Source organism: Elaeis guineensis, chromosome 3 (assembly GCF_000442705.2).
Source record: "Elaeis guineensis isolate ETL-2024a chromosome 3, EG11, whole genome shotgun sequence".
Taxonomy (NCBI): domain Eukaryota; kingdom Viridiplantae; phylum Streptophyta; class Magnoliopsida; order Arecales; family Arecaceae; genus Elaeis; species Elaeis guineensis.
This window is the reverse complement of record NC_025995.2, coordinates 117,325,144-117,343,881: the sequence shown is the minus strand read 5'-3', so window position 1 is coordinate 117,343,881 and position 18,738 is coordinate 117,325,144. Positions and strand designations below refer to the sequence as shown.

Sequence of the window (18,738 nt, the reverse complement as noted above, 5' to 3'; positions counted from 1 at the left end):
TAAATTTATAATTATTGAATTGGAGGTTAAGCTTTAGGTGGTTAAATATAAAAATAGAGAATCCAGATGTAATTGGATGCTTCGGACAGTTAAGTGGTACAATTATTTTGAAATCACATGTTATGTTGGTCCGCATACATGTATTTTGGCTATACTTTCTCAAGATCATTCTAAACTTGATTCGAACTTCATTGCGAATGAAATATGAGATCTTATAAAAAAAGTATCCATAATTTCCATCATTGAGATTGGGGCAATAGTAAAAAATAAATTCAACCATACGCCCGGCTATAGAAAGTTGTCGGAGGCAAAGTAAAAAGCAACGACTTTGATGTGTAGAGATTGAGATAAGCCATATGACTTAATGTTAAAATGGTTGCATGCTATATAAGAATTCAACCTTAATTCTTGGGTGAAGTTGATTAGCATTCCTATCGGTCATCCAACATGTACTACATTTGATTGTGTTTTTTGGGCCTTTACACCATCGATTGAGAGCTTCAAACATTGTAGACCGATAATCAGCATCGATGCTACTTTCTTGTATGGGAAGTATCATGAGAAGTTAATGATTGCGACTGCCCAACAGTCTAGATCGATCGATCCGGATGGTCTAGGTCCGTTAAATCCTAACACCAAAAGAATTAAACATGATGCCAAACCATAAAATCCTAAGAATTAAACCATAATAATTTCTATGAAATCTCAAGTTTAACATAAAATCGATTAGAAAACATGATTCCATCTAAAATGTGAGCACCAAAAGAAAGCCAAATATTTTTACAACAAATTGAAGTTCATTAATCTAAATATAAATAAAAAAATGATACATCATCCAGTGGAGCCTCAAATACTGCAACCAGAAGCTGAAGCCTAATCATTCACTACAAGGTTTTGGTGGTAGAAGAAACTAATGATAAAAATGCTGTCGGAACTAATCGAATTGTCCAAATCTCTCGTCCAGTCGGACATCCATATATGCAAATCGCTCGTCCAGTCGGACATCCATATGTGCAAATCCCTCTCTAACAGATATCTCCAATGCGCCTATCCAGGTAGACAATGCATGCAAATCGGAAGACTGCTGATTGGACTATGTAGCATGTCTAGACTACTCTCTGTCAATAGACTGACCACCTCCTTCATCACGACATTTTTCTTCATCTACCTTAGACATACACCTCTATAATCTATCAGTAAATATATACCCCATACGTCTCAGAAATGTATGATTATAGGTGTCAGTAGGTCTGAGCTTAATAACTTCATCATCATTAGTGATATGAATATCAAATGCCTTGAATATAACGATCATAACAACTCCATAGGGCAAAATGGTTTAGAAATTTTGAAAACATTCATTCATATAATGCATCATCAAAAATGGCAAATTAATCTTATCACCCGAAAAAAGCATTCTGAGGAGATAAATATCTAAATATGATACGTTATCTCTATAACCTTCTCTAGGCAAAAAATTAAACGTAAAAATGTGAAGGATTAATCTATTTTCAAGCGGTAACATATGTACATTAGGTTTATCGATCTAACCAAAAACAGTTCTAACACAAATAGGATACTCTAAAATACTATGACTTCAATAAGTATTATTAAAATATCTATCATCATCTGATGGAATATCTAAAATTTGACCTAAAATACTACAGTCAAACTCGAAAACTTGTCTTTTAACATATGATGAAATAGAACAAGCTTCACTATTAAAACTAAAATTACTATAAAATTACTGAACTAGAATAGGATATATTGGCTTGTTGAGCATAATCATAGATAGCTAACCTATCCTTTCGATAAAAATCTAATACGAAAATTATCAAAACTATTTAAATCGATTTTTCTTTCACAAAAATTTGATTGAAATTTTTCACTATACTCAAGATTTAAAAATAAAGCTCTTCATACCTATGAGACGGTTGCTTTCTTTTTTCTACTCAAGTCCTCTTTTCCTTCGATAAAACTTTACTTTTTTTGAAGCCATTAAATCGATTCTAAAGTGGGGATCATGATTATGGTTGAAATAGACTACAATAGAAGAGAAATTCCAAAAATATCAATGGGGAGCATGATGGCTTCAGGGTGGATTTAATGGTATATGAAATCATGGGTTGAACCCACGATTTCATGAAATGATAAGTTCAACCCATGATTTCACACTGGCATGATTTCAAATTGAAATCGTGGGCTGAAGCCACGATTTCATCGTGAAATCATGGGTTCAACCCACCATTTCACGATGGTAGAATTTCAAATTGAAATCATATGCTGAAGCCATAATTTCACTTTGAAATTGTGGGTTAATGGAAGGATTTCAAATTGAAAATGTAGGCTGAAGCCACTATTTTACTTTGAAATCATGGATTCAACCCATGATTTCATAATAGAAGGATTTCATATTAAACACAATAAAATCATGGCCTTGACCCATGATTTCATTTTGAATTGTATCGTTAAATGGGTCCATATCACCGATGCAAACTCGTGAGTTGAACCCACTAGTCCGACGACCTAGACTCAAACTCATGGGTTCAACCCATGATTTAAGCTTAGGTGGCATCGAAATGATAGTTTCGAAAATAAATTTAGATTGGCTGTATTTTTAAAATAATAATAATAATAATAATAATAGAAGAAGCAGCAGCAGCAGCTTGATTTGGCGTCCATCCCGGGTAAGCGCTGGGGTGCCTTTAGCAGTACGGTTCTCAAAAAGCAATAACAACCTTGGATTATAATGTCTTCCATATTCAAACATATAGATACCCACGGCAGCCAGCTTGACCCAAGTACCAACATTGCTCTCATAAATTCGATATAATAGTTTGATAACAGGTGTAAAAAATACTTGAATTATGGAATGTAGTGCATATATCGACCAAGCTTTTTGACAGGGATGGGGATTACTTCAGCCGCAAGCTGGAAAGTTTGATAAAAACAAAGTTACCAAAAATAAACATTTAATTTTTTTATTTTTATTTTTATGAATGACACTTATTTGTATTGTTAGCTTTACGTAATTATGATTTCAATAAATTTTCAACCAATAATCTTGAAATACGGTTGTCTTTCTATCATCATTTTACCACTATTTTCAGAACATGTCTTTGACCTACAACAGGTGAGTCCTCGCAGTCATTAACAGTTAAACACAGAATTCCCCATTAACAGTAATATAACTAAAGAAAAACAAAATTCCAAGTCTGCAGAGAGAGAGAGAGAGAGAGAGAGAGAGAATAGGCAGACATCACTAAAAATGATTATGTTGGTGATAAAACACCAATAAATTGCATAGATAATTAACGAACTTGGTTTAGGTAATCGCTTACCTCTGAGATAAATAAGATCATCCACAGAAACTAACATGTTGCCTATTAAGTTTGCTTGGCGGTCCTAGCAAACAATAACAAATAAAACAAGGGTAGAGCCGGACTACAAAGCTACAAGAAAGGTCTCATTCAACACTAAAGCCTGGAGGAAAGTGGGTCATGTGAGGTTTCAGAACATGATGTTCTTTGCTGATAACCATTTTAGGCAAATGCAACAGTTTATCAGCCTTCCAGAACAAAGTCTTGCCTTATGGAATTGTCCAGTAGGCCAGTGGTCAGTCAAACACAGGTCAGTGCGGTGTTGCTCGAGGTACACGAGGCCTTACTGGAGTCTTTGAAGGACTCACCCTGAATAACCCACAAAGCCAAAGAGTCACTACAGAAGTTCCAACAAATCTGAATGCATCAAGCAATTGAAGATTGTGGAACATGCCTGATAGGAAGAGATCCCAAAACCATGCCACTGCAATTCAGAGCATGAATAGCGCTTTCTGCCTGCCATTGATAAAGATAAAAAGTGAAAACCTTAGAAGATACCAGAAGAAAGAAGAAATAAAATGATTACCCATCACCCTTCTGCTAGACTACCAGCCAACCACTTCACTCAAGTTTGCACATGTGAACATAGTTAAATACCGAAGTGTCTAACCATATAATATTTGGTGAAGATGAAATTAGCTAACAGCTTACTCCATCGTGAAAGAAAACTGTGATATAGTGGATATATTTGCCTTCTTCGGGAATCTCTTGTACCCTAAAGGAATTATGACCTAAGAACCATGGTTTTACATTCCGATGGGATTTTTTTTTGGTTGTTGGGGGTTTGTGGGCGGGGGAGGGGGCTGGTGTGGGGTTGGTTCCAGGCCGTCCCATGCCACTCTTTTGAAAAAACAGGATTGGGATGGGGTCAGAACTCCTAAACCCATCCATGTATGGAGAGAAAAAAAAAGAGGAAAGAAAAGAAGGAATGATGAAGCAAAGAAAAAGGTAAAAAGAAAGAAGAAAAAGAAAAATGAAAAAAAGAAACTGGGATATCTTCATCCCACGGGATTTTAAAATCTTACTAAAAGCCATTGTGCATGCCCTAAAACTAAGAAGCTCAAGGAGTAAAGTAGAATAGTTACAAGAGTGAAAAGGGAACCATAAAAAATGGCAGCAGTTATCTGCGTACAATGAGGAGAAATCTTTTTAAGGCATCAGTACAACATATATAGATAGAAGTACTGACATTATTCTGTTTGTTCAAAATGACAGAGATGCCCTCAAATAATTTGGCCACAAGACATTTTACTGCAGATGTGTGAAAGACAAATGTTTCTTTCCTCATGAAAAACAACTGCAGTCTGGACGAAAACATCTTTTTAATGCATTGCTCCTGCCTTAAACATCTTTATACCATTTTACATGTCCTTGATCCAACATACAAGAACTGATACTTGAGAAGAAATCAAGGTTGCATAATTGGGAAATGGAGCATTAGTGATTAACAATCTATTTAGGCATCTCTGTATCTCTGTGATTGCCTTGTAGATGCCACTGTAGATGCATGCACTTGTGTGAAAAATTGGAGCGATCTATAGTGTGTGTGTGTGTGTGTGTATACATACATATATATATATATATATGCTAGGCAGTGGGTTTGCCCATGTTAATAATTAGTGGTCGAACCACCATCCTAATAAAGGAACTGATGAATAAGGGAAAGCAACAGAGAGAGAGCATCAACTAAAGGATTTGACAAGAGCAAATACAAATAATTGGTCTTTTAAAAGAAAGTACCTAAGAGTGAGAGGACTCCAGATAAGGGGCATGAATTACAATGGCATCTTAGAAATTACAGAAGGGATAGTTGAAGCATATAAAGCTTTAAAATAAACAAAATGCATAAGAGAAGAGAAGCCAAACAAATAAGATACACCTCAAGAAAACATGGCAAACCTAGAGAAACGAATACGACCTCGCATTTAGGTCTAATGAATATACAGACACATCAAGGAGAGAGCTTTTTCCAATGGAAAGTAATGGAAGGATTCACTGAAAGGTGCAGGGACATGTTGGAGGAATGGAATATAGGTACTCAACTCAAAAGGCACAAACCTAACAAGAAGCAAAGAGAAAAGCAATTGCTGAAATGGAGGTCAAGACGGCTTCAAGCCATACTTGATGGAGCACATAAAGAAAAATGGCATTCAAACAATCTTAAGAATGTGATAATGCTTCAGAAAAGTGACTCTAATCATCTTAGCTTATGCCACATGAGAGAAAATGATGTAATGAGTTTTGTGTGCTTCATCAAAACAAAAGGCCTTGACAGATTGACCAAACTACATCTAGATCATGATGGTAAAACCCCCAGCAGAGCAACAAATATCATCTAATGGCACGTTAGGAACCGAAGAAACAATCTGAAAACATACACAATGAGAAGGGACCAGCAATAATTAGAGTGATATTTATCGAGTATCAGAATGAACCAAGACAAGGGACCTTCTTTTTCTTTCATTGAATGGAAGTTAGAGCCAGTGCTAAGACAAACTATAGCCCCTACAATCTGAGATAGAATATCCATAAACATATGCATCAAACAAAACAGCCTAAAGGCATGAACTCAAAACACAATTTGATGCCTCAGATTAGAGAAAGATGGGCATGGAAGACCTAAATATAGCAAATTGGAAATGTGCACATTCCAGATAATAAATCCTCTCAAGCAGCTGCAATCCTCTGACCTAAACAAAGATTCTACATATAACAAGAAGGAAATGAGATGGTTGATCACAAGATATGTTCTAAATTAATAAAAATCACTATTAAAAACTGAGGAACAAATAAGACAACTGAAAAAAGTTAGCCGCTAGCACTACAAGAAATTTGATTTTTTGCGACGAAATTTTAGCGACGAAATATTTTTCGTCGCAAAAAAGTAGGCTTTTGCAACGAAATTTAAATTTCGTCCCCAAAAATTAGGTATTTGCGACGAAAAAAATTGCGTTGCAAAAAGTTATATCTTTTGCAACGAAATTTTTTTTTTTGTTGCTAGAAGTTCATTTTTAGCGACGAAATTTTTTTTCGTTGCAAAAAATAGTTTTTTTGGCGACGAAATTTTTTTTTCGTAGTTAAAAATTTATTGTTTACGACGAAATTGATTTTTCGTTGCTAAAAAAAAGATTTTTGCGACCAATTTTATTTATATTTAGCGACGAAACTATTGCGTCGCTAAATTTTGTTTTATTAAAAAATTTTTAAATATTTTGCGACGAAAATTTAAATTTCGTTGCTAGAATTTATTTTTAGCGACGAAAGTTTTTTCATCGCAAAAAAATTTTTTTTTTGGCGACGGAAAAATTTTTCGTTGCTAAATTTTTTTTTGCGACGAAAATAATTACGTCGCAAAAAATTTAATTTTTAGCGACGAAATATTTGTTTTGTTGCGAGAAATTTGATTTCCCGATCATTTGCGACGAAATTAAATTTTCGTTGCCAAAAATTAATCATTTGCGACGAAAAATTTTTCGTTGCTAAATTTTTTTTTTGCGACGAAAATAATTACGTCGTCAAAAATTTAATTTTTAGCGACGAAATATTTGTTTCGTTGCGAGAAACTTGATTCCCCGATCATTTGCGACGAAATTAAATTTTCGTTGCCAAAAATTAATCATTTGCGACGAAAATATTTTTGTTGCAAAAAATCAAATTTTTTGGCGACAGAAAATTTATTTTTTGCAACGAATTTAATTCGTCGCTAAATATGCTTTGCTTAAAAATAAAACCGAAGGTATATTCTGCCCTAATTTGATTTTTTGCGTTATCTCCCTCCCGGCCCGATCTCCGCCGCGCTCATCCAAATCTGCTCCCTCCCCGATCTCCGGCGACAGTCGTCGTTCCCCGGTCGCCGGTCGTCTTCCCGGTAAGTCCTCTCCCTCCCCGCCACCATCCTCTCTCTCTCTCCCTCCCCACCGTCGTCGAGCCCTCCCTCCCCGCCACCGTCGTCGCTCGAGCCCACCTCCCAGCTTGCCGGCCATCTCCCTCCCGCCTCGCCACCCTCTCTCCCGCCTCCCTCCAATCCCTCTTCTCTGGCCTCTCCCTCCCTTTCTCAGTCTGTGTTTTTTTTTTTTTGTAGGGCCGCCGCAGCCGCCGCACCGTCGCCGTCGGGCCGCCACCGCCGCGTCGCCGCCGGGCCGGCACCGCCGCGCGATCGCGAGATCGCGAGGGTTCTGGACGAGTGCCGGCTCTCCCACGCCGTGCACACCCGGAAGCTGAGAGAGCTCTCCGCCCTCCGCCCCTCCCGGCCTCTTCTTCCCTTCCTTCGCCCGAGCCCTGACCCCTGTCTTCGACTGCGCCCGCCGCTCCCTCGCCGCCGAGCGCACCGTCCGATTCGTCTCCGCCTTCGCCGCCCTTCCCGACGCCAAGGACGCGGCCGCCTCTGGTGCCTTCCTGGAGGAGTTCCTCCTGTTCCTCCTCGTCGCCTCCGGTGCTGCGAACCGGACCGCCAGGTTCCGATCGTTCCAGATCATCTCCGAGGTTTTGTGCCCTTCCACGATTCTGGATCTAGGGTTTTAAATTTTTTTTTAAATATTTTGATCCTTCATAGTTTATCTTCTTATCTTGTGGGATTGGGATTAATTCGGTAGATAGTTTATCACTAGCACATGATAGTCGGAAGCTTGAGCTGAAGGGGTTGCAAAGCACTCAGGCATGGGATCTAATGAGACGTTGGAAATTTCCTTAAGACCGTTATCAGGGAAAGTAGAAAGGGGAATAAAAAAAGATAACTTGGACTTTTTTTTTTTTTTTTTGATGGAAATGTTGGGAGGTTGAGAGTAACCACCCAAAGTTTATTGATAAAAGCAGCTCAGTACAGAGGTTTTCAGATTTTGGTGAGGTTCACAGCTGACGATGCCTGTTCGTCCCCACAATCGACTGCCTCACGGAGACCATAACCCATTGTTAAATCTAAAGTGGTAAGTACAGTAATTTGGAGAAGAGAGAGATTGGAATATATGGTGGGTTTGTGAGGCTGTTATTGTAAAGGTTCGTCATTGAAGCTTCATGTTGTTTTGTTAATTGCTGAGCGTCTGAGTAAGTTTCTGAATGTTTAGTTTCAGTTCTCCATTATGAGCTTCAGTCCAGCTTTCCAATAGGTTGATTGCTTTCTTCAGAATTTGCCAAGGCGAATTTGCTTCCCATCTAAAAATTCTGACGTTTCTTTCCTTCCATATCAACCATATCAATGTTGTAAATAAGCAGTCCAATTCATTCGGTCTTGTGGTGTTCTTTCTTGATCTCCATGAATTCCACATGTGAAGCATGGTGTCTGGTAGTGTATGAATAGATAACTGCCTTTGTATTTGAGACCATATTATTTTCGTGTAAGCACATGTAAAGAAGATATGGTCTGCTGTCTCATCCGCTTCTCCACACATCACACATGCCGTTGATTGAACCCAGTTCTTCTTTCTCATGTTTACTTTTGTTAGTAATTTAGTATTCTGTCGTGAACAGCTAACCAGTTGAAGACTTTGGTTTTTTCTGGGAAAGAGAAAGTGAGAGAATGTCCTAAAGAGCTGGAGGAGTTGGGGGAGAAAATTGTATCAAAATGTCAAGGGTTGCCACTAGCTATCGTCTCTTTAGGCAGCCTGCTGTCCCTGAGAGAGAAAACCAAGTCAGAATGGGGGAAAGTTTATGATCGGCTGAGCTGGGAGTTGAATAACAACCCAAATTTGGACAATGTGAAGCATGTTTTGAATCTCAGCTACAACTATCTACCGAGATATCTTAAGAACTGCTTCTTGCATTGCAGCATGTTCCCGGAGGATCATGTGCTTCGGAGAATCTTTATCTACCTTGTTTTATTTTATTTATATATATATTTTTTTTGTTCATGTTGGTAGTGTAACTGCAGAAATTAGCTGTTTTTAAACTGTGTTGCATCCTCTGTCTGCAAGCTTGTTATCTTCCTTGCCATATGTGCACGATATACACCTATACTTCTTTTCTATACAGTTTACTACATTTACAGCGCTACCTGATACTCAAGCTTGTCTTTCTTTCAAAGCTCTCTAAATTTATAAGCCTTAGAATTTTCGTTCGAGGATAGCGTGCAAAAACCAATATTTTTTTTTATGAAAAAAATATTGGTGCTTTACACACTATTCTCGAATTGTCCTCGTGGACAGTTTGGGCACGTGAATGAATTTAATATTGCAACACATGTGCTTGTATATCGCAGAGTTTTGTCGGTATTTTCGATCATGTTCTCTGGATACATAGCACAATTTTAATGCTTGTGTATCTGGAGAACTGCGTCGAAATGCTGCCGAAATTTTTTTGGTATACAAGACATGTATTGCAATATTAAATTCTTACGTTCCTGAATGGAATAGGACCATCACCCTATAGGTAGGAGATATAAGGCGTTAGTCAACTATTATTACATAAAATTGATTGTATAGTTTGCATCATAAATATGTAGGTATGGATCGTGGTTGGATGTCTTTGCGTGATAAGTTCTGTCCCGAGTATATTACGGGTGTGACGACTTTTATGAATGTGGCGTCCAATCATACTAGAGAAGATGGGAAAGCTCGTTGTCCATGTCGTCGATGTAGGAATTTATTTTGGTGTACCTTATCGGACATTCAGAATCATTTATACGAACACGGTATAGATGTGACTTACAAGAGATGGACTTGTCATGGTGAAGATTTGCCGACTAGCTCGAACATGTTGTCCAGGAGTCCCATAAATCCGTCGTCAGTCGGTGGATCATGCAGTCGTGAAAGACAAACACTTGGTGAAGAAGATAGAGAAATTTTAGAGGATCTTCATCCGGAATTATTTGAAGTAAATGTAGAAGCGAGAGCAGAACATCAGCATTCCATTCCGAGACAAGAAGCTGAAGAGGACATTAATATATCTATAAATGATAGATTCGAGCGTCTATTAAGAGATGCACAAAGTGATGTTTATCCTGGTTGTAAGAAGTACTCTCTGTTGTCCGCCGTAATAAAGTTATTACACATGAAGACACTTGGTAAGTGGTCAAACAACTCGTTTAATTGGTTGCTCAAATTTTTGAAGGACTTACTGCCAGAGGGAGAGTTACTTCCGTCAAGTCATTATGAAGCCAAAAAATTATTGAAAGGACTCGGTTTGGGAGTCGATGACTTGGGCCTACGCTGTGAAAAGATACATGCATGTCCGAATGATTGTGTTCTATTTCGGAAGGATAAACAAGATCTACAAGCATGTCCAATTTGTCATTCAAGCAGATGGAAAGAAAGTCGTGGTAAGGATAAGAAGAAAAAGAAAATACCATGCAAGATTCTGCGGTACTTTCCGATTACACCACGATTGCGTCGATTGTTCATGTCGAGGCATACTGCTTGTGACATGCGGTGGCATAAGGAGGTAAATAATATGGACGATGATGTCATGAGACATCCATCAGATGGAGATGCATGGAAACATTTTGATCGTGAACATCCATGGTTTGCAGCTGATTCACGAAATGTCAGGCTAGGGTTGGCAACAGACGGATTTAATCCATATGGTAATCTTAGTACTGCTTATAGTATGTGGCCTGTTATGGTATTTCCTTATAATTTACCACCATGGAAGTGCATGAAATCACCTTTTAATCTATTGGCCTTGTTGATCCCGGGTCCCCGTGCCCCTGGAAGAGACATAGACATATTTTTAGAGCCATTGATTGAAGAGTTACAATATTTGTGGGAAAAGGATGCGAAACATATGATCATGTTGTAGGAGGCATCTTTCGTATGCATGCAGCATTGCTTTGGACAGTTAACGATTTTCCTGCATATGGCGATATTTCTGGATGGTGTACAAAAGGGTATAAAGCATGCCCAACTTGTAACGATGATATTACATCGGACCGTATTCGTGGAAAGATTTGTTTTACCGGCCATCGACGTTTCTTGCCAGATGATCATAGATGGAGGAGAAGTCTTAAGTTCAATGGCAAGCATGAACGACGTGCGCAGCCAAGATTCTGGTCTACGGACAATATTTTAAATCAGTTACCAAACCCACAGGATGTCATATTTGGTAAGGGTCTGGCCACCCAAGTAGGGGTGCGAACAAGTATCGGAAATTGGAGAAAAAAGAGCAAGTTGTTTGATCTTCCATATTGGAAAACGCTTCTTCTTCGACATAATCTTGACGTCATGCATATTGAAAAGAATATATTTGATAATGTATTTTATACCATTCTTAATATCGAAGGAAGAACAAAGGATACCGTGAAGGCTCGTCTTGACTTAGAGGATATGCGGATTAGAAAGGAATTACATTTGATTCGACGAGGGGATAGGCTGGTGAAGCCATTGGCATGTTATACACTGAATCGAAGAGAGAGAAATCAATTTCTTTCATATTTGAGATCAGTGAGGTTTCCTGATGGATACGCCTCAAACTTGAAACGGTGCATCAAGTCGAAAGATGGGAAGATCGTCGGGATGAAAAGTCATGATTGTCATGTACTTCTACAACATGTGCTCCCAGTTGGTTTGCGCGGATTGTTGCCGGATAATGTGTGTGATGCGTTACTTGATCTGGGAACTTATTTTCGAGACTTATGTGCGAAGACATTGAGACGAAGTCAGATCGACATATTGGAGAAGAAGATTATCATTACTCTCTGTAAGCTCGAGATGATATTCCCTCCCGCCTTCTTTGATATCATGGTGCATCTTTCTGTTCATCTTCCACATGAGGCTAGATTGGGTGGGCCAGTACATACAAGATGGATGTACCCAATTGAAAGGTAATTGCATGATATTGTAATATTTATTATTCATTATTGTATTCTTATTATATGTGATATCAATTGATAATTTATTGAATAGGGAGATGCGTGAATACAAGAGTGCCGTCACTAACAAAGCACGGCCTGAAGGTTCAATAGCAGAGGCACATGTTATGAATGAATGTCTGACGTTCTGCTCTATGTACCTTCGACGAGTGGAGACCAAATTTACAAGGCCACAGCGGAATATTGATGTTGACGAGATTCTGACCGATGGATTGTCCGTGTTCTCCAATGTTGCCCGACCATATGGTAAAAAAGATTTTCGAATGTTGACACCACAAGAAACGGATGACATGCATTGGTATGTGCTAAACAATTGCGAGGAGGTAGAAGCCTACATGATGTGAGTATATACATTTAATTTTTATTTGTTGATATATCAATGAATGCACGTGGACTCTAAATTAAAATATACATGGTATTACTGTATCACTTCAGAGAACACGAAAGTGAGCTCAGAAGAAGTAATCCTACATTAGCAGCGGCACGACATAGGAATCAATTCGCATCATGGTTTGACGAACGGGTAAGTTATGTTCATGTTCATCCATGATTAAAAGTTTGTTTATATAGTATTTATCTTGTCAAATTTAACCTGCTTATTGTTCTTTTAATTGTAGATAGCTCAGCTACGTATAGACAATCCTAACTGTATCAGTAATGACTTAGCTGCACTTGCACGAAAACCTGACAGACGTGTATCAGTATATTCAGCATGCATAGTCAATGGTGTGCGATTCTTAACGGAAGATCGCGATCGTGATCGAACCACACAGAATTGTGGAATAAGCGTGGAGGGCGAGCACAAGGGTGAAATAATAGATTTTTTTGGTGTTCTGCATGAGGTTATAGAGTTGAGATATAGTGGTCTTCGACGGATTGTGTTATTCAAGTCGATGGTATGACTTAGGACGACACAGGCCAATTGTTATAGATCCTCAACTCGTCAGTGTCCACACTGGTCATGTATGGTATGAAAGTGATCCTTATATTTTTGCAAAGCAAGCAAGACTAGTGTGGTATATTGATGATAACAAAATGAAAGAGCCTTGGCGAGTTGCAATAAGGGCTCAGCATAGGCATTTGTTTGATCCTGCACTTTTCACATGCCCGAACGATGAACATCTTGAGAATGAAGTCTGTGCAATTATTGAAAACGAAGCATATCAAATGCAAGCACCAGATAACATATTAGTGCCAGATGATACGATTGACATAGGACAATTACAAAGAGACGACTATGAACCTGAGGATGTTTCTGTTGTTGGATCGTCCATAAGGGCACGGACACGAGCACGATCCAATAATGACTTCGTTAACGACAATGATGATAGTACTTCAGGGTCGAAGTCTTCTATGACTCCCGTCGAAGATGACTATATGGACACGAGTTCAGAATCTGAGAACAATAATTAATATGAATAAGTAATTCAATTTATTTTTTTTATTATATCATGTAATACTTGAGTTTTGTTGATTACTTACTGATTTAAATTATTTTAATCATTGCAGCATCATGACTGGTCCTGGACGTAGACATTCACGGGATAGGCAGCAGGCTCCGCTTGATGATACACATCCTCACTTTAGCATTTTGCATGATGACTCAGAGGATTTAGATGAGACTCAGTTGCCCGAGTCCACAGAGCCGCCTAGTGCTCAGCCAGAGCTTGCCCAGCGGAGGCCATGGTACCGCAGCATCATCCCCTTACAGGTACATCTCTATCAATTTATAAACCATATATTTTTTTTGTTATATGCATTTAGTGATACATGATATATGTTCATTTCATCAATTTTTACATGTAGGAACACAGCATCGACGTGCAGTGCGTGGTCCTAGTAGGGGTCTTGTTTTGGAAAAATATGTGCATACACACAATGAAAAACCGAAGGTACATATATTTCGAGATCATCCGGTTGGCACAGAGGCCAGTATCGTCGCAAATGAGATCAGTTTGTATATTGGAATCATTTTCCGTGGGCTGCTGAAAGTTTCAAGCATGTAGCTCCTCGATACCGTGATGCTCTAGTCTCTCACATCAGGGTAAGAATTAAATTTGGATGTCTTGCATATCATTACATGATCCATATTATTTTTGGTTATATAAATAAATTTTTTATTATATGAATAATTTCATGTATTTGCCTTTTGGTATGATTACTGTGTAGGATAATATTGACTTCGAGGATTGCACTGACGAAGAAGTGACGGCATGTATTCTCAAAATGGCTGCAAATAGATACAGAGATCGGCGATGTAGGCTTCATAAATACTGCAATGAGCTGCAGGCGAAGGGGATTGATCCTGTGACCCAGCCATACAGAAATTGGGCTGGGTCTAGTGACGATTGGCGGTGGTTATGTGAGCATTTTGGAACTGAGGCATTTCAGGTATGTCTAGTGTTCCAAGTTTTTTAATTATGTTATGTCCTTTATTGGTTATAATTGTATGTATTTTGTAGCGACGATCGGAGGCGAATAAGGTGAATAGGAGCAAGATTGATTCTATTCACACGCAAGGAAGTGCCTCTTTTGCACAGGGAATGAAGAGGATGGTATGTAACTACATTTGCAATCATACTTTGTAACTTTTTATTAAATATTTACATTATTTTGATATCTTTTTTTTCTTTTTTTTTGTTTGAACAGGGACTATCCGGAGTCGACGCCTATGCTAAATTCTATCAAAACAAGAGTGGCGAGTTCGTGACCGAGGAGGCGAGGCAGCGTCATGTAAGTATCATTACTCTACATTTTGAATACTTTTAAAGAGTTTGAAAAAAATTTATGATTTTATTTTGTTTATTGTGAAGGAAAAAATGTTAGAATTGAGAGAGCAGGCGACGAGGGAGGTGGGATCTGATGGTGATACTGGATCGCAGCAGGTTTGTTTGATGACAGATGATACGATTTTGGATACCGTCCTCGGGCGGCAGCTAGGATCTGGTCATAGCATGCGGTCCAAAAAATCACGCAGTTCGTCATCCGGCCGGTCTGATGATACATCGGTGCCAGAGGCAGTTAGGACATCCATGAGCATGATGCAAGATCAGATTAGTTACTGGATGAATCGTAGTCAGACGCTCGAGAGGATCGTAGCTGCGGTGGCGGGACGGCTCGGTATTGATGCTTCTGAGTTAGCACCTCTACAGCCACATGATGCCGCCTCTGCACCACCATCGCGACACGTATCGGGTCAGGGATCGACGCCTGGAGGAGGGAACGAGGCCAATGAGTCAGATCATACTTAGTTTGTACTTATTTTAAATTTAAAATGGTGTATGGACTTATATTTTTGTATATGACAAAGATGGTTATGAAACTTTTTGTTATTTGAAATTGGTCTTTTGACTTAGAATATTTTTATTGTGTTAACATACTGTTTATTTAAAATATGGTTGATCAGATAATTTGTATTTGAGCAGGTTTTTTTGAAAAATTAATAAAAATTTTATTTTTTATCCAAAATTTATTTTAGCGACGAAATATTAATTTCGTCGCAAAAAAATTTGTGAACCCAAAAAATAAAACATTTATTATTCATTGCGACGAAATTTTTTATTTCGTTGCTATTTTTGCGACGAAAGTCTTAGTTTCGTCGCTAAAAATTATAACTTTTGCGACGAAATTTTTATTTCGTCGCAATTATGCCAGAGAATATTTTATTTCGTCATCCTTATAGCGACGAAATTATTATTTCGTCGCCATTATAGCGACGAAATTTTTTTTTTCGTCGCAACTTTTGCGACGAAATTATTTCGTTGCTATTTTAGCGACGAAAAAAAATTTCGTCGCTAAAAATTTAAACTTTTTGCGACGAAATTATTATTTCGTCACCATTATAGCGACGAAATTATTATTTCGTCGCCATTATAGCGACGAAATTATTATTTCGTCGCCATTATAGCGACGAAATTTTTATTTTCGTCGCCATTTTAGCGACGAAAATTTTATTTCGTTGCTATTATAGCGACGAAATTTTTTTCGTCGCAATTATAGCGACGAAAATTTTTTTTCGTCGCAATTTTTGCGACGAACTTTTGCGACAAAATATTTTGCGACGAAATCCGTCGCTAAGTTTTGCGACGAAACTAATTTTCGTCGCAAAAAATAAGAAAAAAATTTTTTAATCAAAATATTTAGCGACGAAATTTTTTCGTTGCAATTTTAGCGACGAAAATTTAAGCTCTTGCGACAAAATATTTTCGTCGCTAATACAGTACATAACTTCGTCGTCTGGGTTTACTATTTTTTGCGACGAAATAAAATATTTTCGTCGCTAAGGTCTTTGCTACGAGGCTTTCTCTACAAATTTTTAGCGACGATATATTCTTGCAAATACTATAGCGACGAAAATAAGATTTTTAGCGACGAAAAAATTTCGTCGCAAAAAATCAAATTTTTTGTAGTGTTGGGTCTGGTATGATTTTGGACCGGGTATTACAGTTTCCTTTTCCTCTTTGATTCTTTTTTTTTTTTCCCATTTTATATTTGCAATGGGTATATTAACAGTTGCTCAACAAGTGCATATCTAGGTTAAAAGAAAGAAGGATCACCTACACTATAATTACTTCGGTTCCAGTACCATCATCCAAGATTCGAATCCAAAACATCCAGTTAATAGTGAAAGGAGTATGACCACTGAGATAAGTCCTGGTTTATCTCAACCCGCGTATAATTATAAGCTTCTCAAACATAAATCCATGCTCAGCCCATTTATTTTATATCAAAACAATCCAGTTCATCAGACATAAAACGAAAAAATAAAAGAAAAAAAGTATGCAAAGATCACAAAGAATAAGATCAAACTTAGCATCAAAATTATTATCTTAATCATAAAAATTAGAAATTTTGGATAAATACTATCATAAGCTAATTAAGAATAAACTAGGTAATATGTAATTTCACACTCCAGAAACTTGTGGCCCGCCTTGTTCATCAGTTTCTACAATCCCTTGTTTTTCTAAATGAACGCATCCATGTAGATACAATCAGAGAATTATCAATAATGTTGGGGCTGGTAGCCAATTGGTTCCCAACCACTTCCACCCCCGATGACCATCTGGTCGGGGCTAAACCGGAACCTTCATTTTTAACCTGATTCATCATAGGTCATTTTTTATTCAACTTAAATTTGAAAGAAAAAAAGCTCAGACCTTGCCATACTTACTTTCAGCAAAAACAGCTTCATGGGTTTAATTCTGGTTAACTATATTAGATAAGCGCTACACCCAAAGGCAAAAACTCACACAGAAGATCTTCAAATTAATTAGAAGCTAATAAACAGAACTGGCTGCACTTGGTATCTTCCTCATCAAAGCTAATTCAGCTAGAAAAGAAGATGTCCATCAAAAAAAGAAAAAACTAGAAAAGAAAGATGAACAGAGGCATCTAATAAGCCACAACTAAATAATAGGCAGAATGCAAATCTAAGCTCGGGTTTGAATCGCTCACTAGCTAGAAGTGGTCAACCTGAAATTGGACCTTGTCTTGAGAAGGCACTGAGATTGAACACCCTCTTCATATGACAAAGTCAGACACATCAGCTCTAAGCATGTTTGCAGCATATATTATCTATGCTCATGATTCTACAATGTAGTAGCTGGCAGCTTCAAAAAAAGAAAAAAAACAATGTAGTAGCTGGGAATGCATTAGTTCTAAAGAAACAATGACAAGTGTGAACATGTGCATGAAACTAGGAAAATAGAAATAAAAAAAGATAATGAAGGGGAAAAAAAGAAAATATATATATGGTGACGAATATGTGTAGAAAAACAGGTTGACCGATGGAACAATGGTAGGAAACATTGTATAACATTCATCTCTGCTGTGCCAATAGATAAAATTTATTAGGTACAAATATAATTGATCATAGCTTGTAATTCATCATAAGCAACATATAAATTTGTTTGCTAAAAGCTGAATGCTAGCATTTGTAGCCAGATGATCTGAATCATAAGACTACACCATGCCGACTTGCCAGCAGGTACATTTCCTTAACTCTCCCGAGCCAGTTACTTGATAGCTTCCAAGAAAAGTAATCTCTTCAATGCATGATTGTACCTTCACTGTCTCACATCTCATATGGTAATTATATATCATTTATTTATAGAGAGTTGGGTACAAGTACTTTGGAAAACTATGAAATTTTAACAAGCTTCAGAATTTTAATTTTAATTATGATTTTCACAGTCTCTGTCTCTTTTACAACCTCTCACTTTCTTTAAAAAATCACAATATTTCGTGCTAAAGAGGTAAAAACAAACAAAAGTTTGGACCTGAGAGTCATCAAATGCAACTTAATGACACAAATTGTGCGAGAGACAACCATAAAATCAAGTATATTTTCTCCTTTCCAGAAGAGTTTTTTTTTCCCCCCTAAATTCAATAGTGGAGAGCATTCTTATGTTTTCTTATTTATAAGAGTTATGCAATACTATCCTTGTAGCATTTATCTTCTGCAAGTAGGATGAACACAGTGCTCTTGTCTGAACTATGATATTCTTCTCTCATCATGCTGCTTTTTAGTAGCAGGAATCCTCTACCTAAGGTAATGGAACT

The 18,738-nt window shown here is 37.7% G+C and overlaps 2 protein-coding genes across 4 annotated transcripts in view; one reads left to right on the top strand and one right to left on the bottom strand.

The window, feature by feature from the left end:
* Positions 1-18,738, bottom strand: part of LOC105040621 (polyadenylate-binding protein-interacting protein 9) — a 49,891-nt gene that overhangs the window by 6,635 nt on the left and 24,518 nt on the right. The window contains exons 9-10 of one of the 3 annotated variants that reach the window (XM_010917226.4): positions 3,775-3,836; positions 3,270-3,689 (exon numbers count right to left, since the gene is read on the bottom strand). The exons of 1 other annotated variant lie outside the window; for it this stretch is intronic. In XM_010917226.4, the coding sequence (XP_010915528.1) occupies positions 3,632-3,689; positions 3,775-3,836 (120 nt within the window). In that variant the 3' untranslated portion in view covers positions 3,270-3,631. Of the gene's footprint in view, positions 1-2,850; positions 2,932-3,269; positions 3,690-3,774; positions 3,837-18,738 lie in introns of those variants that run through there. One more of the 3 variants, XM_010917227.4, reaches the window with a different exon arrangement.
* Positions 14,596-15,516, top strand: LOC140856622 (uncharacterized). Its single transcript, XM_073254582.1, has 3 exons — positions 14,596-14,732; positions 14,827-14,910; positions 14,991-15,516. The coding sequence occupies exons 1-3, from the start codon at positions 14,721-14,723 to the stop codon at positions 15,426-15,428; spliced, it is 534 nt and encodes a 177-aa protein (XP_073110683.1). The 5' UTR covers positions 14,596-14,720; the 3' UTR covers positions 15,429-15,516.